General features: G+C 48.7%; 1 protein-coding gene across 1 annotated transcript in view; it reads left to right on the top strand.

The window, feature by feature from the left end:
• The window catches only part of ACOXL (acyl-CoA oxidase like), a 338,638-nt gene that overhangs the window by 254,069 nt on the left and 61,686 nt on the right, over window positions 1–22,883 (top strand). The window contains 2 exon segments of the mRNA XM_078444739.2: window positions 5,085–5,172; window positions 22,168–22,238. Of these exon segments, the coding sequence (XP_078300865.2) occupies window positions 5,085–5,172; window positions 22,168–22,238 (159 nt within the window).

Here is a 22,883-nt window from a genome sequence, read left to right on the forward strand (position 1 = left end):
ATCCAGCTTCGGCTCAGGTCATGATCTCACAGCTTGTGGGTTCGAGCCCCACATTGGGCTCTGTGCTGAGGTCTCAGAGCTTGGAGCCTGCTTCAGATTCTTTGTCTCCCTCTGTCTCTGCCCTTCCCCCACTCATGCTCTGTCTCTCTCTCTCTATCTCAAAAATAAATAAACATTAAAAAAAATTTTTTTAATTTTTTTTTTTAACGTTTATTTATTTTTGAGACAGAGAAAGACAGAGCATGAACGGGGGAGGGTCAGAGAGAGGGAGACACAGAATCCAAAACAGGCTCCAGGCTCCGAGCTGTCAGCACAGAGCCCAACGCGGGGCTCGAACTCACAGACTGCGAGATCATGACCTGAGCCGAAGTCGGCTGCCTAACCAACTGAGCCACCCAGGCGCCCCTAAAAAATTTTTAATAAAAAAATTTATTTAAAAAAAGGTTTTTAAAAAGGAAAACACAAAAAATATGAGAAGGCAGAAAAAATATGTAAAGACCCTCCTCCCTGAGCCTCTACCCCACTCCTGAAAGACAAGACAGAAAGTCAGGAGGAGTGGCGGGAAGGTGGAGATGTGAACCGAGCTGGTGAGGGAGGGGAGTGGCCCTTCCTGGCCCGGCCAGTAACTCTGTGAGGATGCCCCTGAAGAGACAAAGCGGACTTTGGAGGGAGCGTGGCTCTGCCAACACCTTGATTTTGACTTCTAGCTTCTAGAACTGTGAGAGTATACATTTCTGTTGTGTTATGTCACCAGGATTGTGGTAATGTGCTACAGCAACCTTAAAATAACTCCTTAGTGTGATTTTACCTGTTCTTATGCTCACAAGATAGGTAAGTTCCAAGCAGAGATATGGGAGGTGGACAAAGGAAAAAAGGCCCATGCTAGATCAGGCTGTATTTAAAAAAAATTTTTTTTTAATTAAAAAAAATTTTTTTTTAACGTTTATTTATTATTGGGAAACAGAGAGAGAGACCAAGCATGAGCAGGGGAGGGGCAGAGAGGGGAGGAGACACAGAATCCGAAGCAGGCTCCAGGCTCTGAGCTGCCAGCACAGAGCCCAACACGGGGCTCGAACTCACAAAGCACGAGATCATGCTCTGAGCTGAAGTCAGACAGACGCTCAACCACCTGAGCCACCCAGGTGCCCCCCTGAAATGCCGTTTACTTCCCATGCACGGGTATTGCATGTGCTTTGTAAAATGTATCTGTGAGTATTTCATATTTTTGATGCCATTGCAATGGCGTTTTTACTTCAAGCACCAATTGTTTATTGCTGGAATATGGAAATTCAGTTGGTTTTTTTCCCCCCAAATCTTGTGATTTTGCTTAATTTGAGGATTCATTTTAGTAGCTTTATTACACACTCCTTAGGGTTTTTTTACACAGAAAATCACGTCCTTTTGGACGAAGACAGTTTTCCTTATTCCTCTCCAATCTCTACACCTTTCATTTCTTTTTCTTGCCTTATTATCCTGGCTGGAATCTGTAGTACAAGGTCAAATACAAGTAATGACAGACATCCTCATCGTCTCACCAGTCGTCAGGTGAAAGCACTCAGTCTCTACCATTAAGCGTGATGTCAGCTGAGGCGTTTTGGTAGGTCCTTTGTAAGGAGGTAGATATTTTCATCTGGCAATATTGCTGCCCAAAGCTACTTGGGGTTTTTCTAGAAAAGAAGAAGGGGGAATGGATATGGGCATCCATCAAAAGGGAGGCCAGCAGGGGTTTCTTTATGCGTTCAGCCCTGTCTTAACTGTGTGATGATTTATTAGGAAGTAAGCATTTATTTCCATTAGAGGCTTTAAGTGTGGAATATGGTTCACATTAAACACGACCACGGACCATGTGTGACAATGCATCTTTATAAACTGTCTTTGGGAGGGACAGGTGTTGCCAGGAAACCACCTCCCCATTAGTCCATTGGGAGGCAGCGTGGCCTGCGGTTAGAAACAATCGCTCAGAAGCCTGGCTGCCCAGTCCGAATCCGGCCCTGCCACCTCGGGCACATTCTTCAACCTACGTCAGTTTTCCACCTGCAAAATGAAGGTATCAAAAGATATCAGTAATACTTACCTCCGCGGCTTCCGAAGACTCATAAGCAAATGCAGTTAAGAGCTGAAAACAGCGTCTGTCGTCTGGTGCGTCTTAAGAAGGATTTAGTTTGTGTGGGGCTCAGTTACACACAAGTTTTCAGTAGCGGGTATACTGCTTGAAGTAAAGAACAACCATCCATTTAAAAAAAAACTCCACTCTCCAGAAGTGTCCTACTAAGGTTTTATAAGGAGAAAGGGTTAGATACGTGATCTCTGTTGTTTTGTCTGTTGTCGGTGCAATAAATACATTTTAAAATCCTCTGCATTGCATAGGCAGTTATCAGCTGGGCTATAGCTGTGGGCGGTGACACTCCGGAGTTCACACCGAATCTACACTTAAAAGCTGAACCAGACTCTGACCTTCTGATCTGCTTGTTTTGACCGCTCGACAGTGCACACTGTTCCTGGGCTACCCCACCTGGACGTGTGGACCACTGTGCAGCCCCGATTGGCTTCAGCCTATTATTTCTTGCCAATAAACTCCAATTCGAGGGGATGGAGACTTCTCAGTCAGTCACTCTCCTGGGCTTGTGCCTTCTTATCAACATGCTCCAAGTCCTAGGTATCATCCTTCAGTGGGGGGTAAGTCATGCCAGCCTTCCTGTCTGGAGAGGGCTGCAAGGGGACACTTGCCAGCAGAGATGAGGTTACCCTGGACCTGCTCAAGTGGGTCCTGCTGCAGGACTGTGATGTCAACATCTAAGGAAAAGCACTTAGGAGCAGGCTGGCAGGCCTTCAAGAGGCCTTTCCCCTTAACTTGAACCTTTTTTTTTTTTTGCCTTATACTTTTTTTTTTTTTTTAACGTTTATTTATTTTTGAGACAGAGAGACAGAGCATGAACGGGGGAGGGTCAGAGAGAGGGAGACACAGAATCTGAAGCAGGCTCCAGGCTGTGAGCTGTCAGCACAGAGCCCGACACGGGGCTTGAACTCACGGACCGTGAGATCATGACCTGAGCCAAAGTCGGCCGCTTAACCGACTGAGCCACCCAGGCGCCCCATTTTTTTTTAATTTTTTTAATGTTTCATTTATTTTTGACAGAGAGAGAGAGAGACAGAGCATGAGTGGGGGAGGGGCAGAGAGAGAGGGAGGCACAGAATCCGAAGCAGGCTCCAGGCTCTGAGCTGTCAGCACGGAGCCCGACGCGGGGCTCGAACTTCACACACCACAAGATCATGACCTAAGCCGAAGCCGGACGCTCAACCGACTGAGCCACCCAGGTGCCCCTGCCTTATACTTTTTGAGGGGTGCAGTCACAGCAAGTTTTGTAAAGGCCCCTCTGCGGCATTTTCTCGTCTGAAGTCCCTTCTTCATGCAGGGTCTACGTTGTCGAGCCAATCGTCTGTTTCTGGTTTTCTCTAGATCAGGCCGGTGAAAGACTTAACTATACATGCTGAGTTTTTTTAAAAATTTAAAAGTTCCCTCCGTTCTGTTTGGACACATATATCTGCACAATATTTTATCCTTCCTCTCTCCTTATACGGTGGTGGGGGGCAGCCGACGCATGTGTAGGAGAGCCTGTGCACCAGGCCCCAGCATGGAGTTTCAGGTGTCTTCCTCCACAGTGTGATGGGTAGAGTTTGGGGACGGGAGCGTCTGGCCAGCTCTTGTGCTCACTTTTGCCACAGGTGCTCCAGAGCCTGTTCCTTGAGAATTCCATTTTCTACTGTGCCTTTTCAGCTATAATTTTGATATCAGCACAGAGAGATACTGATTCCGGGAGCAAGACAGACGTTATCCTCTCCCTGGATTATCCTAAGACACCCCAGTTAGGTGGGGACTTCAAGGCACATGTGACATGGCCCTCCAAACTCTGCCTGCTGCCCCAGGTGATCACGCTAAATTATACATGGGAAGAGGCTTTCTGCAGTGCTGTTTTTCCACTGGAGGACAAAGCGCTCTGTTACAGGAGGGCTTTGACAAAGCGAGGCCTCCAGGCCCCGCAGGAACCGCGGAGCTTCAGGCGCAGGTTACCTTCCAACCACAGGGCTCAGCGTGTAAGTTTAAAACAAATGGGAAACAGATGCACAGAGTCTGACTTTCTATTTGAGGGTTAGTTCTTTGAGCAAAGACAAGCGCTAAACATTTAAATATCAAACTGGTAGGTTTTCGAAACAAAAAAAAGGCAAGAAGAAACAAAGAAAAGTCAGAAATGACAAATTTAACACCCTTCTCTGGTCAGATAAGAATCTGCCCTTAGTGCCACCTAAATGACGATAACTGCCAGCTTCGTGATTCGGCATCTTTCTCTTTGTGTCTTTTCTTCCTTCTTATTCCAGTTAGATTTCCTCCCTTCCCGCCAACTAAACAAACAAACAAAAGCGAAAACCAAAGCAAAACAACTCTTTCCACAGGCGTGATCGAAAGAGCGTCTCACACAGAGTAGATGTGCAAATGTGCAAACGTTATCCGTCAGATGGAGGGATGACGTGGAGGTGCTGTGAGTGAGGTTTCCACACTCCTGTTACCTCCTCACGCACATCAGACGCGACACGCCAGTCCTGGAGCTGTGACAGGCTTTCGAGAAACAACCTGACAACAAATGGAAGTCTACCGGCCTACCACGGAAGGAAGGAGGGAGGAAAGACAGGTTGGCTTTGCTGCAGATTAGACTGAAGTGTTAGTTCTGGTATTTGAAATGCTTCGGGCAGTGAGCGACCCAGTTGACACCGTGTCACTTTATCTGTGTGTGCGCTCTCCGCTTCGGATTGTTTCCTACGCGCCTGTTACACCTCAAGAATTGGCGGCTGGTAGGGGCCGTGTTTGATGTGAATGAGGACTTACTATAAACACGTAAACGGGACTCGCAGTACGTTTATGGCATTTCTTCATCTAACAAATAGCCTTTGTGGGTGGCGGAGGCCAGCCTGGCAACACACCCAGGCTTAAGGTTGAACGAAAAACGTGCAAAGTGGCCATCTGCCTTGCTTCTGAGTTTGATCCTCTGAGAAGATCACCAGTGGTTATTTTTACTCTGTCAACGTGACAGGTGACGAGCAAGAAAGAGGACTTGTTCAGTGCCTGGAACTCGTGTCTTCGTCATGTTGCCTCCCTGTCTCTGGCGCGCATTCACAGAGGCCAGTTGGCTCTTGTTGAGTGTTTGTAATTGAGTGACTCGGGGTGCAAGTTAGGTGGGAATAAGGCTGCAGAAGAAGGACAGTCCCCGCACCAGCCTGAGCCCTGGTGTTGAATTCAGGGCCCCAAAATAACTCCCAACCTACCAGGAGCACTGACCGCACGACACGCACCCAGAACCCAACACTAAACTCCAAGAACTGTGCACCTGACACAACCTGACAGTTGCCAGTAACGCTCGATCGGTTGGAGGCAGCTGGCGAACGGCGGCCCCTCAGCAGTGGCCCTGTGCCCAACGGGAACTGCCATTCCCACAGAAACAAGCCCGAGGGCGCCCACGCGGATGAAGCGAGGGTATTTTTTTTAATAGGATCACTGCCTGGAGGATTTCAAATACCACAACCAACTACTTAAACCTAATCCTCAAATTAGCACGAAACTGGTTCAGCCTTTTAAAGCTGTGGTTCTCAACCAGAGGCGATCGTGCCCTCCCCGGAACGTTTTAGTGCCGTTTGGAGACGTTCTTTGTTGTCGTAACTGAGCAGGGGTTGCTAGTGGATGGAGGCCTGGGGCACCGCTAAACATCCCTCCGTGTGTGACAGCACCCGCAACAAGGAATCATCCTGCCTAGATGTCAGTCGTGCTGAGAGTGAGAACCCATGAGGGTTCATCTCGACCTCCACAGAGACACAATCAAGTAAGATAAAACGAAATCTTGGGAACGGTGGAAGATCCATCAAGACATGGCAAATTATTCTGTCTTTAAATTTTTTTAATGTTTATTTTTGAGAGAGAGAGAGAGAGAGAGAGAGAGAGAGAGAAAAGGGAGAGGCAGGGAGAGAGGAAGACACAGAATTCAAAGTAGGCTCCAGGCTCTGAACTGTGAGCTCGAACTCATGAGCTGTGAGATCATGACCTGAGCCAAAGTCGGTCACTTAACCGACTGAGCCACCCAGGCACCCCAAGATATGGCAAATTATTCTTGAAAGTGTTGTGTAAGTTCCAGAATCATTCGTGTATTCATCATCACGCTCCTACTCCATGGGGGGAAAGCCTTAAAAGAAAAAGGCTCTCTCTGTGCTTGTTTGCTGTGTAGGGTTTTCCGTCACACCAGGCTCACCGCTGGCCCTAGGAAGGCGGGGTCAGGTCTGGTCACCCCCACAACTCTGGGACCTGGCTCCCAGTACTCGTGTGTCCTCAGGCACCATCTTGTGGAGTGGAGTTCCTGGATGGCCTCTGTGAAGAGGCAAGCCGGCACCCCAGGAATGCCTGCCTGCTACCCAACCTCATCGCCCAGCCACCACCCTCCCTCCCCACCCAGGCAGTGACCACATTCTGTAATAGCCACGGCCTCATTAGCACCCGGATTTGGATTGGCTTCCACCTTCTCCCCGGGGCCGGAAAGGAGGTGCCAGCGTGGGGCTTAGAGGGACAGAGGAAGGGCAAAAGGCTCCCAAAGGTCATTAAGGCACAGGACTGAGCTCCCTCATTTACAGATCCAGAAATTCTAATTTGTCCACACGCCCCCACTGTATAAGGCTCAGGGGCATTGACTCACCGTAATCAAACTCAAAGGTGACAGGTATATAGGCCAGAATGCCAGTTTATTCGTCACAAATGAAAACCCAACTGCTGACTCATCTGTACACGCTCTGCCCTGTGGGGAAATCTCCATGGGGAATTCAGTTCGCGTCAGAATGTTGCAGAAGGCTGGACTGTCTGAATGGCTCTTGGAGGAGCATGTGGGCGTCCATGCTGGCCGGCCTGCCACAGAGGCTGGACCCTGGAGGCTGTGGGCTGTCTGCTGCCTGGGCTGTCTTGTTTAGCTCAGCACCAGCTTCGCTCCCCAGGAAATGCATGCAAACCACCCCTCTTCTGTTGGTGGGCTATTTTGTCAGATTTGTTGATCCGGCTGAAACTTGATAGGAGATAAAGCAGCACACGACCGACACGCGGGTCAGCACTACTGAAGGCACCTGCAGCCCAGGTCTTGTCATCCCTTCTGTGTAGATGTTTAGAGCTCCACTCCCAGGGGTGCCGGGCCTGTGGCTTCGGCACCTGGTCTCCTCCCTCTGCTCCTCTGCGTACTGACCACAGATATTACCCATTCCAGGATATGAGCAGATGAAACTTTTTCTTTTTTTTGAGAGAGAGAGAGAGAGAGAGAGAGAGCAGGGAAGGGGCAGAGAGAGAATAAGAGAGGTAGAATCCCAAGCGGTATCCTCGAGGTCAGAACGGGGCTCAAACCGTGAGATTATGACCTGAGCCGATCAAGAGCTAGACTTTTATCAACGGGTTTTTTTTTGTTTGTTTGTTTGTTTTTAATTTATTTTTGGGACAGAGAGAGACAGAGCATGAACGGGGGGAGGGGCAGAGAGAGAGGGAGACACAGAATCGGAAACAGGCTCCAGGCTCCGAGCCATCAGCCCAGAGCCTGACGCGGGGCTCGAACCCACGGACCGCGAGATCGTGACCTGGCTGAAGTCGGACGCTTAACCGACTGCGCCACCCAGGCGCCCCAAGAGCTAGACTTTTAACGGACTGAGCCACCCAGGTGCCCCCAGGTGAAATACTTCTAAACATAAACGTTAAGAGATGGGATTAAATATGAAAGGGGGCATCAAAGTATCCGTGAACTCATGCCTTTGCCTTGGAAACACTGACCATTACGCCTTGAACCACTCGTCTCACCTGTCGAGAGCCTAATCAAGTTTAGTGTGAGGGTTGAGAACTTGGGCTCCAGAGTCAGGTTAACTGAATGCAGAGGCTTTATTTACCTCTGCATGCTGTGTGACTGTGACTGGCTTAATCAACCTCTCTGAGATTTAGTCTCATCTTCATTTACAAAATGGAGATAATGTGATATTTACCTCATGAGGCTGTTGAGAAGATACTTGAAAGCACTTACCTTAGATATGATCCATTAGGGTTCAATAAAAAATTGTTACTACTGTTAATTACTACTCTACAAAAAAACCTTAGTTCCTATTACCAAAATGGAACATTTAGATGCTTGTTTCTTAAGAGTAAGAATAAGAGAAAGAGAAAGCAAGTTAGCTTCCAGTGTATGAAGTCTTAACACCGGCAGGAAACGTCGAGGATTTAATGCCGCCACCGCGCAAAAGAACTCCACATTGATTCTCAACCTTTTATTGGTTAATAACCACAGTAGCAAAAGTGATTATTTTTACGAAATTGGCCCCCTGCAATGTCAGAGGAGGACCATTTGGCTGTATAAAGGAACAGAAGCAAAATAATGGGAATTTGTTCAATGGCAGCATCTGGAAATCCCAGGAATGTTTTGAGATAGAGAAAGCCATCCGTAATGAGGAGGCCTGTACAGATACAGAATAGGTTCTAACAGTAGGAATGCACTCGGCGCGCACCGTGCAGGAACGATTTAGTCAGCATATCATTACATTCAAATAGCATGCCGCGCCTCCGGCAGAGGTCCCGCGGGGATGGGGGACGAAGTAGAGGGAGCCCATCTGTCTTCGGTGACCGGACCCAGATGTTGCCTTTGGAGACTTTCGAAGAAAGAGCACAGAGGAGGGAAGGAAAGGATCAGTCCACGAAAGCACAGACCTTAACGTCACCCCAGATGAAAATGAACTCAGAATCTAGCCATTTTTATTAGGAACAAATGGAAAAAAAAAGCCTTCTGGCATCAGTATCCGTTGTCACCTGAAGACTCAGGAAAACCATGTTTGAAACAAGAACGTTAAGCAGTCTCTAGTGGTTTCTGAAGTGGGATGTAACCATTACAATGATAAATTGTTATTTTTCTGTGATACACATTTTTACCTTGCCCTGGAAAGAGCAGTTCTGAAACATGGTGCTGTCTGAACCCCTAAGGGTGTACCAATTCCTAAACAGAAAAGAGAAACTAAGCACTTTCATTACATAAATTACATCCAACGTTCTCCAGCTCCATGCAGAGTTGTCTTTTGGTTTTTCCCTTCTCGAAGCGTGTAAGGTGTTCTCATTATGCCACAGAAGTCCCTTTTCTGGTTCTTAATAAAGTAACTAATAATTTAGAATGTTCACATTAAGAGCGCATTGTAATTGTGATTGGAATGTATGAATAGTGTGGCTGTCTGGCTATCAGAAGATTAATTTCAGACTCCTCTCAGGGATGATTTGTTTCCAAACAAGACTTATTTCTTAACAAAAATGTGATCATATGTGTTCTTAAAGCATGTATTTCTGTATTTTATCTGCGAGTGCTTGTTCCAGTATTCTTCGTGGGATCAGCATTTATTTGCCCCTGTTGTTAATAAGGCTATTGTTTAAACAAACTACATTCACCTTGATTTCTTATTAGTCTTGCCATCCATCTTCTAAGGAACTATGGGAATATACTTACCACCTCATTGAATGTGTATTTCATTATTCGAGCTCAGAAAAATAAAATGCCATAACTAGGGAACCTGGGTGGCTCAGTCAGTTGAGTGTCTGACCCTTGATTTCAGCTCAGGTCCTTATCTCAGGGTTGTGGGATCGAGCCCTGCATTGAGCTTCATGCTGAGCCTGCTTAAGAGTCTTTCTCTCTTCTTTGAATACAGGTTTCTTCAGTGTTTTGCTGTTGTTGCTGGAGATAGAGGTTTGGCAGGTGGGGAAGGAGGGTAGATACCACAGGCATTGTGTTGGCTGGGACAATCTGCATGCCTTCCTTTCTCATGGGGACCCTCTGCTGGATGGGACTATCTTTAGAGCAGTCCAGCCTGCCCTGACAGGTGGTCTGGGGTTGCAGGGAGGAGCTCTGGGGACTGCTGCCCCTGACACTGACCTTTCTCTTTGTCTAGCACCCATTAAATATGTGGGCGGTAGAAGCAGACAAGGGGTCTAGGGAGCCAAGAATGGGCAGGTGCAATTTACGGCAGCATCTTGGAGGCCCTAACGCTGGGGAAGAGAAGGGCTTTTCCGGCTCTGTTCCCTCTATCCCGGTCACGTGACTGAACCTCAGACACATTTGTTCCTGAGAGCAAAAGGTGCAGCTGGGAGTTGAGGGTCCCCATTTCAGAGCGCGTGATGCCTGGGAGAGCCCACACGACTGTTCTAGTCCTCTGCGGGAGTCGCCGGGTCCCTGAAGCCTGAAGTCTGGGACAGCGGAGAGGGGCCATCTGGAATGCCAGGAGGTGGCAAGAAACAGGGAGAAAAGGAAGTGAGAACTCACTTACCCTGCGCTTGCACAAGATTCCCTCAAGAGGCAGATGAAAGCAGGGGCTCCTGCTGAGGGAGGCACCCGGGGAAATGGAGACAGTTTTAAGGAGGAGCATGGGGGCATTTGGGTCTAACGTAAATGGTGGCTATCACAAAAAGAAAAGAAGAGGAAATTTGACTGAACTTGAAGCATTATAGCATGTAAACCCTTGGTGGAGTGTGCAACATTGCCTCATGAGCAAATGGACACAGGAAGAGAAAGTTCTATAATGCAGACCGCCCAACATCATACCCCATCCCTAACCCTTCCCCTCCTGGGAAAGTGGGTGGGGCAGAGCGTGGCTCCCAGACGTCCGCGAGTCCGCGAAAAGACTCTTCTCCAGCATCATGAAAGTGCTCCTGTCATCATCATAAAGCCGGGGTTTCTCCCCTGGAGCCTCGCCTTTTCCCCGTGGCCGCATAGGTAAACTTGCAGTTTGGGTCAGCCCAACCCAAAGACCCCCAAGTACTGTTCACTCAAGAAATGCTTGGGGCGCCTGGGTGGCTCAGTCGGTTGAGCGACCGACTTCGGCTCAGGCCATGTTCTCACGGTTTGTGGGTTCGAGCCCCGCGTCAGGCTCTGTACTGACAGCTCGGAGCCTGGAGCCTGCTTTGGATTCTGAGTCTCCGTCTCTCTCTGCCTCTCTCTCACTCTCTCTCTCAAAAATAAATAAACATTAAAAAAAAAAAAAAAAAAAGAAATGCTGCCAGTCACACTGGCCTCGCTAGAGGTCTGAGCCCCTGAGGACCCTGATCACCCCAAACCTGGGGGCGTGTTCTCAGGAAAGCTGTCTTGGGAGACCTCTGCTAACTCACTCGTCTTTGAAGGAGGTGACAACCTATGAGATCATCTTATGACAAACGACCTGAGGACTCTGTTGCGCTGGGAAGAAGAGGACAAATGGAAACAGCAGAGTCTAACTCCTGAGTGATACCTGTTCTGTGGAGGAGACTGTTAAGAACAGAGTTCAGCTGCTTGACCCAGATGCTAATAAAGCGTCACTATCCCTGGAGCCCCGGTAGCGATCACAGCGGCCTCCACCTGTTGAGGGTTTCCCCGATGCCAGAGTCATGTCATTTCTTTGGTCTCTACGACAAGCTCACAAAGCCCACTGAGGAAACTGAGTCTCAGCGGAGGGCCAGTTGCCTGGAAGCCCATGCAAATGAGCTTTGGAGCTGGGGGCTTCAACCCCGGACTGGCTAACCCCAACGCTTTGCTCAGAAAAGCTTTCTAGGCATCAGATTTTGAGGGAGACTCTCCCGCCACCAAACCCCCTCCCCCCAAGGGCTTTCCTTCCTACAGAGAAACACCAGAGGATGGGAGTCACAGCCTCCTTGAACTTCTGGAGATTTTCCTTTGTATATTCTAAAGTTGGCCTGTACTGCTTTTCACTACTCTCACTGGGTTTGTCTCTGAATAGCACGTCTTCTATTTTCTGTCTCACAGGCTTTCTGTGAGAATTAAACGAAAATCACGCAAGGAAGCAGGAGGGCCCTGTAATCATGGCGACAGCTAACACGGAGGGAGGGCTCAGCGTATCAGGCCCCGTGCAAAATGTTATGAATGAAGTGTTCATTAATGCCCCGCCAAGACGGCGAGGAAGGGCCCACTGTCTACCCAATTTCCATCTGAGGAAGCTAAGCACAGAGAGGTTAAGTAAATTACCCGGTGTCACACAGCAGGAGGATTCAAATCCCAGCCGACTGCTACCATCTGCCCTCTGGGGGGCCCATACACTCTGGGTGGGGCTGAATTTGGTCGCTCAGCATTGCTAAAGAGGCACCAAAAATAAGGCCTCCCCACCTTTGAAACGTGGGTTTTTATTTTCCTCTCTCTTTCCCCATTGTAAGCTCGAAAGAGGTACCTTACATTTGTGCTGCAAAGATCTGATCCGCAGTCCATGCCGACTTTATAACTTCTGGCGTCTAAGTCCTTTCGAAATAAGATTAATCAGTACCCAAGCTGGCAGGTGAAAGCAACACAAACGTAAAAAAGAAACAATTTTTACTGCTGAACTCTGTACTGTGAGTTTTCCACTAGGAATATGATTGAGAATGATACCTTCTAAACTGAATAAAAGTAGGAGCATAGGAACTCTCATAGCAATTCTAGGTGTGATTTTATATTTAAAAAAATATCCCGCATCCCATATCCTGCAGAGAAACATATTTGCAATAAACATAAATTAAATTTAGATTTTAAAGGACAACATGTCCTAATCTCACAAAACATTTAGCAAATAACCTTTGAGTTCACATGAGCCACCCACACAAAAACCAAAATGAACTCAGAAAAAAAACATAGAAAAAGCAACTGTCTGTTGACAACCAGATTTTCTTTCAGCTCTGAGTTTTTTGGGTTTTTTTTTTTTTTTTGTCTATAAATAATCTGTATGTTTCAAATGTGACCAATTTTTTTTAAGGTGCCTCCTGGCATGTTCTCACTTCAGTGTGTTTTGAAAACAAGAAAAAAACTGTGCAAACCATAGGAACTAGTGGGTTTTTGGAAGGGGGAGCTTTAATATACACGCTTTTCAGATACCAAAAGTGTCACAACGAAACATTAAGATGATGTATCCTTTCTACAGTGCATCTGTTTTTCTTTTATGAACTCTGGAGTTTGATAAATCACCAGAGATAAAAACATCATTTTTAACCTATCGTAGATCCCAAATGTCAGGAGGAAAAATAGTGCTGTGTGTCCTCTTCATGAATTTGCCTCTCTCTTTGCTTGAGAGTTATGGGATTTTATTTGCAGAGAAAACATAATGCTCTATTAACTTGAAAATGATGGCGTTTACTCAGAAATGTGAGAACCAAAGAGAAAAAAAAGGAGTGTTCAATCCTCTGAGATATAATCAAGTAACAAGTTTTAATATATACTTAGAGTGGCCTAGAATGTTGGATGCAGAAGTGATCACTAGATAACTAACAGCGAGGTTTCCATTAGTATATTTACCTTCCTTTACTGACACGTAGGACCCCTGACTTGCTATATCGAAGTGGATGTGGAAAACTCAACAGGGAGAGTTTGTTTAACATCAGGGTAAGTAGAGATGGAGGAAGCTATTTCTTGTAATTTTTTTCTACTGAAAAATGACTCCGAAATTCTCTCTTAATTGGAAGCCTGGAAAATAAAGGAATTCCCACAGATTTTTATAACTCTAGATGAGAAGTATTCTGTGCCCGAGAATGTAACAAAAAGCTCCTCTGGTACAGGTGGCGCCTAATCTCTTATTGCTGTGATCCGGAGGGTCCAAGTGCATGAACCAGAAAGTAAGCTCGTCACGAAAGCACAACATGGCCGAAAAAAGTGGCTTTTCACAATGTTAGAAATAGCTCTTTCTTCATATGTGATGCAGTGAACACTAGAGTTCCTTGTCTTGTGCCCATTTCATAGTTCATCATTCCTGAGAAGTTTAAGACAACTTAAATTGTATGCAAACCCATTCTAGGCTATGGACAAGTGGTTGAGTTTTTCTGATAAGTGCTATAAAAAGCTTTTGTCAACAGTCGATTCTGATCTATGCACCAGAGGTGCCTCAAGTCCCAGCTGTGCAGGACCAGTGATGGCTGTGAACACTTGACTTCAGTTTGCTTTGGTCTCTCCTGCAAGGAACATGAGGACAGTGCTGGTCCTAAGGAACGGCATTGAGCTATTTCCTTGGATCATGGGACAAAATGGCGGGATGTTCCGTAGAAGCTAAAGCTTTCAAGCATTTAAAATCTGGCCCTGCCCCACCTGAGTCCAGCATCTACGCAGTTATCCTTCAGAAACAATGCGGATGTAGATCACTCTTCCTTCAGCCCCTTATGCACCCATCCTCAGCCAACAAGCATGTGGTGAGGGCCTACTGTGTGCCAGGAACTGTGTTGAGTTCTGAGGATGAAAGATCCAGTAAGGAATGGCCCCCGCTCTCAAGGAGCATTAGGCAGAGCTGGGATGACAGTGTCTATAGAACAGAGGCTCTGGGAGAACCGGGGAGAGACTTAAGTCAGCCCTGGTGTAATAGGGTTCACATGGCTCCCCATTGAAGCACCAGGCAAGGCAGTCAGCATTTAAGACCTTGCTTTTTGTAAGGTTTACCTACATTGCAGAAGTGGAAAGGGCATTATAAGCAGGAGGAAGAGTAGAATGGGAGGCGTGAAATTCATGGATGATTTGGGAAAACACTTGTGGTTTGGTGTGTCAGGGCACACGTAGGGGACAAGAGTCAGAATCCCCCAGGACCTTTGCAGGCCTATTCCGGGAACTTTCACTGTCACCCTGCACAGTCAGCGGAGGTCTGGGAAAGATTTGGAACAGGGGAAGGCATGACCAGATGGGGCTGTAGGAGGTGAAGTGTGACCAGGGGAGGCCAGGCCAGACTGCCCAACACGCAGCTGTGAGGGTACAAACTGAGAAGCCATGGTGGCAGGACTTGGAGAGGGGGGCATTCTGGAGACGTTATGGGGAAGGAATCTATGGGACCTTGAGAGCGATGGGAAGTGAAGGGTGAGGTGGGAGGAAGCACCGAGGGTGATACGAGAAGGGCTGGGCTGGTTCTGGCTCCAAGGTGGAGCAGACACGACCAAAGCCAGCCTGGACATGTGCAGCTTTGGGGGAACCAGAGGCCTGTGGGTGAGACGCCATGACAGGGAATGGCAGCGAGACCCGAGAGGCATAGAGATATCCAAGTCCCGAGCATAGCATTATGTTAAACGAGAGGTGAACCCCTCAAAATGGAACATCGGGGCTGATGCTGCCCCCTAGGCAATTGCTCATGGCCATCACGGCCATTATCTTCCTGATTTAAAAGATATATCTGGAGTCCACAGCTCTTGGTTTTCCAAAATTGGTCAACTCCTGTTCCCTTCATGGATCAGTGTATGGGGGATGTGACCTCCAGCTGAGGGTCAACTGTTGGAGTTGTCTTTACAACAAGGGATCTGCTGGTGGGCAGGGCAGTCCCATGGGGACGGTGGTCTACTGGGGAGAAGATATGGCAGTGGCCACCACTGATGGCTACCTCAGGAAGCACTTGTTGGCCATGATGAGCTGGGGGGCCACACTGAGTAAGCGAGAGAGTACCCCACCCATCTGATGGTGGGCAGCCTCCCCACACATGGGAAGACTGCATGTTCCAGAGAGAGGAGTCCAGAAGAGCTGTGCCCTCGTCTCTTGTTGAGTGAATGGCCACGTTTGCCCCAGGCTGAAAGGACTCTATCCGGGGAATCAGTGGCAAGTGTGCCTGCTCCCTCTGGTGACCGTGTACCTGACCTGAGCCAGAGACACAGCTGGCTCTCCTTTGAAACCAGCTCCACAGGAAAGAGCCCTGAGAAGGAAGATCAGATCAGCATGGTGTCACAGGCATGGAGAGAGCAGAACCACCTTCCTCCCAAGGTCCAGACACTGCAGACAGGGTTTGACCCCCCCACACAGAGCCTTGCCCCTGCTCCCCACGGGAACTCTCCACCTCTAGAACTTGGCAGCCAGTTATCCATATCTCACTCCCATGGCTCAGACTAGGGTCAAGGATTCCAAGATGGCAGTGAGAAGCCGCTGCTGTTCCCACCCAGGGCCCGACCAAACTGATGTGTTGCCTGCTACAGAAGTGCAGTCTGCCCCTCCACACTTCCCCTCTGTGAGCACTGTTCCTGTAGATTTCAGAGGAGTGGTGGTGGCGGGGGTGGCGCGGAATTACTTGGCAGTTTATTTGCTTCCAAAGTTTTTGGGACCTCCTGTTTGCAAGACTTTGGGCTAGGATGACATATGACCCTTGTCAGTATAGTAGAGGAATAAGATGCGAATGCACGTGCCCTGGTACATGGGGAGCGTGACGAGCCCATGAGAGGTCCAGGGAGTTTGCAGACATCACGGGACTCTGAGATGCCTTCCAGAAGTTCCCTCGGTACCGGGTCTTAAAGTATGAATAGGATCCCGGGGTTGGAAGTGTGGCAGTGCATTCCGGGAGGAGGCTGCAGTGTGGACAGAGGTGAAGGTGACAAAATGAAGTCCTTGTTCAGGGAATGGCAAGGCGCCTGTTCTACCAGAAGGGAAGTGTTCAGGGGAGAGACCAGGAAACAGGTTGAATATTGGAAGAGTGGGCTGAACGCTGCATTAAAGAGCTGGGCCTTTTCTGGGGAGACAGTAGGAGGATCAACTCCCTGTTGATCCTGAAAACAAAAGAAGAGTTCTTTCTGCAAAGATGAAGCCCTTTTGTTTCTCTGTCTCTCTCTGTAAACATTTCCCTGTGGTGTTGTGATGAATAGGTGGGCGGGGGACTTCAGAGGCCCAGGAGTGACAGTTCTACAAGAGCTGAGTACAGGCTTTCAGACACAGGTGAGATGAGAGGGCTGAGGGACAGCCACCAGCATGCTACTTTGTGCCATAGAGTAAGTGGAGGACCCCTAAGCTGACCGGGAGCCTCAGGTGTGGGTCCCAAGCGTGCGTGACCCTCAAGGCTCCCGAGGAGAGGCAGGCCAGAGCTGGGGATATGGGACCCGCTGCCCCCGATGTCAGGGAGGACACTGAGCCTTCAGGCCAGAGCTGGGGATATGGGACCCTCTGCCCCCGGTGCCAGAGCACGGTGTCCAGCCCCCAGGGTACTCGGCCGTCACACTCTCCCAGGTGGAACCTTCTGTTTAGGGGCACGTGTCAGCCTCCACATTTCTTCTGCCTCTAAGAGGAGGCTGGTTTCCTTATCTTCATTGTAGGTATGTGAGGTGAAAGCCTCCTTCTCCTGCCAGACTGGAGACACAGCTGGGACAGCTGTCCTCTCTCCAGAGATAGATGGACGGGCCTGGTTTTGAAGAGATTTGGGTGAGCCTGTATTTTAGCATCATTCTCTAGCACAACAAGCGTTCCCTTCTACGTGTGGGGCCCAAGGGAAGGGTATAAAACAGGCTGGCAAAGTGTTGAAGAAAATCTACCCTGTCCTGCTGCCCGAACAAATGTAGCTTCACTCATCTGGAAAAGCCAGGCTCCAATTTACAATTCTCAGACTCTGGGAAGTTTTGTGAACTCAGCAGCATGGGGAGAAGCATCCGCCCTGCAGATCCCTAGCTGTCCACATCCCCAGAACCACCCCACACCGTGTGAATCCTCCAGTCTAGACACACAGGGTCTGTCTACACCCCTGCCAACAGCTGCCCCTTGGGCACCCCATGAGTCTGGGGGTACGCACACCGATGGAGTACATTCCCAGGGAAGAGACTCAAGCTATAAACCCAGGACCCTGGGAAGTGGGGTGCGGACCCTAAGCAGGTAACCCCCCATTGCCACACAGGGAAGGCTACAGCCACAGGAATGGCAGAGCAAGGCTCTCTAAAGCTTGGCACCTGGGGAAGGACCCCAGTTCTCCAGGGCCCTGTCATGGGGATTGAGAGAGAAGCTGAAAGAACATTCTGAGAGCAGTACAGCCTCTATGTCATCTGTCGAGGTCACTTGTGCCTGCTAACGTAGTGATAGTTCCCCAATCTTACAGCCATATTTCAGAAGGAAACAAGTTCAATGCTATTGTGCATTTGGTTTGTCTTGCTTTCCCCCCTTATTTGCATTCACATGTCATAGCGAAAGACATTCTAGGTACAACCATTTCCTTGTCTCAGGGATCTCCCATGTTGCAGAGTCCTGTCTACCTTTCAAAAATGGCTGCAGGGGCAAGGCTGTCGGACCTCACCTCCCAGCCCATGACAGCACACAGTCAGAAGGGGAGACTTATGTAGTCCAAGCTGGCCTGTAAGTTTGTTCTCCCCAACTACCATTTTCTTAGTTCAGCTGGGTCATTTTTTTTTCCTAGGCTCCCCCACTGCAACCCCGCACCTCAAAGCTACTTTTTACCTCAAAATCTGTTGTTCTCCCTCTCTTGTCAGGCCCATCTTTTCTGTTGCACCGAGTGGAAGGGTTGAACTGGGGGACCCTGACTGTATTCAGACAGGTGGAAGCGTTTGCATCCCCTGCTGAGATGAACTGCACTGGGACACTTCAGAGCCATTAAAACAATCGACGTGGAATCAAGAAAATCTCACCCAGCGTCTCTGAAGGAGACTGGCGCCTCTGCCACGAGCCCTGTGTTTCGTCGCACCGCCTTCTTCTCATTAGGCAGGCAGCCCCTTGAATCAGCAGCAGAGGTAGAGGAACGGAGATACCACAAATGCTTTCATTTTTAGGGTGGTTTTTTTTTTCTCTCTCATTTAAAGGCTGGGGAGGGAAGCGAGAGGGGAATGAAATGTCAACCTTGTGGCGATGCTTCTCAGTGGGTTAGGCAGCCCAGGCAGGCCCGGTGGCCATGCAGACCTGGTGGAGAGCGGCTGGCAGTGTGCCCACCCTCCCTCTTCTTCTGGGGTTGGGCAGAAGTCGGAGTTGGGGGAGGTGAGCCGTGAGCCTGCCGTTGGCATGAGAGCACATGTCACGCTGACATCGAAGGCGAGGAGAAAACAACCTGGGACTCGGTCCACTCTGCCGCTGTTGGTGCCCAGTTTTCAAGGTTGGCTCTTGTCGCTTGTATAGACAGGGTGAGAGGGGCAGGCCTCATGAACCCGAGCCAGCCAGTTAAGGGGAAACTGCATCTATGGAGTCCTGTGTCCCCACAGGGCACTTCGGTCCACAAAACGGGGCATGTTTTTGTGGGTGATGTTGGACATGTTAGACAACGACAGGCATAGAACAGAGCTCAGGAAAAGACCCGAGGCTACCTATGGAGTGCACAGTCTCACTTCTCAGACGAGGCAGTGTGTGCACCCATAAGCCGAAAAAACTATTTAAAGAGAAGAATCCAGTGTGTAATGTGTCCACCAAAGTATCAAGTGGAGAAGAAATAAGCGTGGTGAGGAAAGTGGAAGCTTCTCAAAGGTGCAGGGTCGGGGGCCCAGGCCATGCCGGGCACTGTGCCTTGGCCTACGGCCCTTCTTCCTACCACCACATCCACTGGGCAGGCACCAGTCTCCACAGGTGACTGTGAGGAAACTAAGGCTCAGGGAGAGCATGTGGCTTGACCAGGGACACGCAGCTGGGAGTGGTGGTGAAGACCACCAGTGAGGTCTGTCTGACTCGGCCTTGGCCGGTTGGGCCCAGGAAAGGGGTGGGGTTTGAGCAGACGGGAAGAAGACGGAATGGCTGAGGACCCAGCCGAGGATTAATGATAGTGCGGAGCTGGCAGAGGGGGGTCTGCACCAGGGAAGAGGGGCTGAGATGCAGAGGGGAGGCAGTGTATGCAGAGCAATGGCCGTGCTAGTTTTCCTGTGGTGGCGGCAGTGGGCACGGCGACCAGAGAGGGGGACCAGGCATCAAGGCTGGGGAACAAGTCAGGAGTGTTGTACAGGAGTCAAAGTGGCACCTGTGCCGTGGGAAAGGGGTACCTCAGGGAGACACTTTGCAAGAAGGGTCAGCAGGCTCAGCGACAGGAAGGAAGAATCAGAGATCTGGCTGGGGCATGACGGTGACAAAGAAATGGGAAAATTCCGGGAAGGGTTAGCTAGGCATGGAAGTCAACTGGTTTGGATTGTATGTTCAGGGTTCAAAGGAACAGCTACACCTGGCTGGGTGCCACATCTTGTGAACACCGAAAAGTGTCGCAGTGGAGTCCAGCCATAGGCAGCTGGAGGTATGGCTCTGGGGTCATCACAGAGGAGGGGAGGTGAGGGTGAGAATCTAGGAGCCCCCCAAGGAAGCAAGTAACAAACACTCAGGTTCCCATGGCCTGTGCTCAGAAGATTCCAAGTCACAGCATAAACTTTTACCAAATGAAATTGCTACCTCCAAAAAGATTATCTGAAGAAAACCTAGCCAGGACCACCTGGGTGGCTCAGTCAGTTAAGTGTCCGACTTCGGCTCATGTCATGATCTCATGGCTTGTGAGTTTGAGCCCCACATCAGGCTCTGTGCTGATGGCTCAGAGCCTGGAGCCTGTTGTGGATTCTGTGTGTGTGTGTGTGTGTGTGTGTGTGTGTGTGTGTGTGTGTGTGTCTGCCCCTCCCCTGCTCATGCTCTGTCTCTCTCTGTCTCTCAAAAATAAATAAATACTACAAAAAATTTAAAGAAAACCTAGCCTCTGAATTTGTAGATTATTCTTTACTCATCCTCGGACAATAGAGGTCAATGTCACCGTGAAAGTCCAAAACAGAGCTTGGTGTCTTTTAGGGGCTGGTGTGTTCTACATGGGTGAGAGCAGACCACAATCATATGAATGCATAGGTTGGGCTCTTATCTCATCCTGAGTTTCTGTTGAGCCCCTTTCATTGGGAAAGTATCGTATTAATTCTTAACTCTCTTAAAAAATTTTTTTAATTGTTTAAAATAATTTAAGACTCAATGTAATTAATGAGCTTTAGCCGGGAGGGCATGCTTTAGCCAGCTTTAGCCATGACTGGATGGGCATATACATATAAAGTGGACAATACCGATCGATCCTTCTGTTGGTTCTGAGCACATTTTGTCTGGATAAGGGCAAAAATTTAGACTTGGGAAAAATAAAAAGCACAAGATACAAGTGATAACGGTTAAAACCATAGAGTAATTTAGTCATAGATGAAAACTCTCTAAAGATTTATATTTTTTTAGGTAACATTGAATACAACAAAAAATTAACCAGACAATGCTTTCCTGATGAAAATTCATTCTTGATGATACAGTTCTCTTCAAAATATCTGCATTTGTAAACATGACATCCGGACATCCTTGGGGTCAGATTAGTGGAACCAGACTCTTCCTGAGTCATGAAGCTGGGTGTATCTCTGCCCACTCCCGTGGGCTCTGTGCAGGTTGGGCAGGACCCCAGAGGTGGTCAGTGGCTTTGAATGGGCAGGGCTGCAAACTTCCAGTAGAAGAACTTTGCTCTGCTCAAAAGCAAGTGGTAGGACTGTGCCCAGCAGACAGTGGTAAACGGTTATGGCAGGTAGAGAGCGGACACAACTTTGAGTCTAGAAATAATAGGCTCGTCTAGATGGTTGACTAAAGTTGAAATCTTAATGCCTGTCAAAAGAAGTAGATTTAAATCTGAGGGCGGTAGGGACTCATGGGAGCATTTTTAAAAGTGAAATAATATAGTCAAAACAGTATGCAGGGAAGGTAGCGTGTGGTTTGGTGTTTAGTACAAGCAAAAGAAAAAGGGGGTGCCCACACACATGGGCTTTTGGTGAGAGCTAGGCCACCGTGACGGAGAAAGGGAATGTAATTGGTGTAAATTGTCTACATTAATATTCCTAGAGCATGGCCAATCTAAATGGACCCTTAAAGTATTTTCTTGCAAGCTTTCCTGAGTTTTCTCTCTGCCATTCTGCTGGAGAAGGATGATTGGGGAAACATGACTTGAAATACGTAGGGGAGTTTATGGGATTTGTTTGAGTCAACACTGAGGGCCATTATCACATTCACACCACGAGAGGCTTTAAATCCATGGGAATCATGACAGAACACCAAGATAGAACATTTAGCACTGCCCAATTTACAAAGGCAGTTGGGTCCGCTAAATAATGGAGATCACACGAAACTGGGGTGTTAGTATGGTCTTCGCGGGGAGCCAGCTGGTCATTGGTGGCTACACCCAGGACCTCCTAGAGCTTTAGGATAGAGCTTTGTTGATGGTAATGGCCGTGTGCTCTGCTGTAATCATCCCGGCCTGACAGTGGTGGAGAAGCCCCCGTGTGCTGGCCCTGACCTACCCCGGGGCCAGGGAGACCTCTATCTATCCCATCACCAAGGAAAGACCCATAGCATGTCCCCTGCATCTGTTATAACTCCAGTGCGCTTCTCCATGCCAGGAGTCCTCAGGGGCTCAAGGGGGGGTCCTTCACCTTTTCTGTTTCTTCCCTTCCAGTTACTCTAGAGCAGTTCTGGCTGGCAGGGAGGAGCTGTCCTGAGCAAGAGGACCAGGCTTTGTTAATGAAGGTAGGTTATCAGACAAAGTACTGATTTCCTTAAAGGCTCGCAGCACTTTTATTGCCCTGAGGAGAGTTTCATTTTTACAAGCAGGAGTAAATTTATCATCCATGAATTCGGTGCTCCGCGGGGATAAACTTGTCATCGGCGGGTAGGAGGGTTGCTGGTTAATGAGCACAACCGCCGTCCGTGGAGTACAGCAAAGTGACAGGGAGTGGGTGTCAGCTACCAGCGGGGAATCTCTTTTAATTCTCCGGAGGGCTCAGTTGGTCCTATTTAAGCTTATCTGACAGAATCTTGATTCTCTGAGCAGATTTATGAGGCTTGGCCAAATTCCATGACTCTCGCTGAACTTTTTAATTAAGACAAAGGATTCCATACGTTCTGTGTCTGCCACATCCTCCCTTTCGTCACCACAGGGAGCACCACACAAATGAGACTGTCCATGTTAACCACTGGAGCGGGCATCTCATGTCACAGATGCCTTGCCCTTGAGTGGAAGACAAGCTTCGCCATTTCTTGGTAACCGTTGCGTTCTTACCCTCTGAGTGACAAAGGAGCACAGGTGTGGTATAACCTACATGTAGATCGTACATCCAGGTGAGCCAAAAGCGTGGAAAAACTTGGCCAGCGGCCTGCATGAATTTAATTTAA

Source organism: Panthera onca, chromosome A3, assembly GCF_046562875.1.
Source record: "Panthera onca isolate mPanOnc1 chromosome A3, mPanOnc1 haplotype 2, whole genome shotgun sequence".
NCBI lineage: Eukaryota > Metazoa > Chordata > Mammalia > Carnivora > Felidae > Panthera > Panthera onca.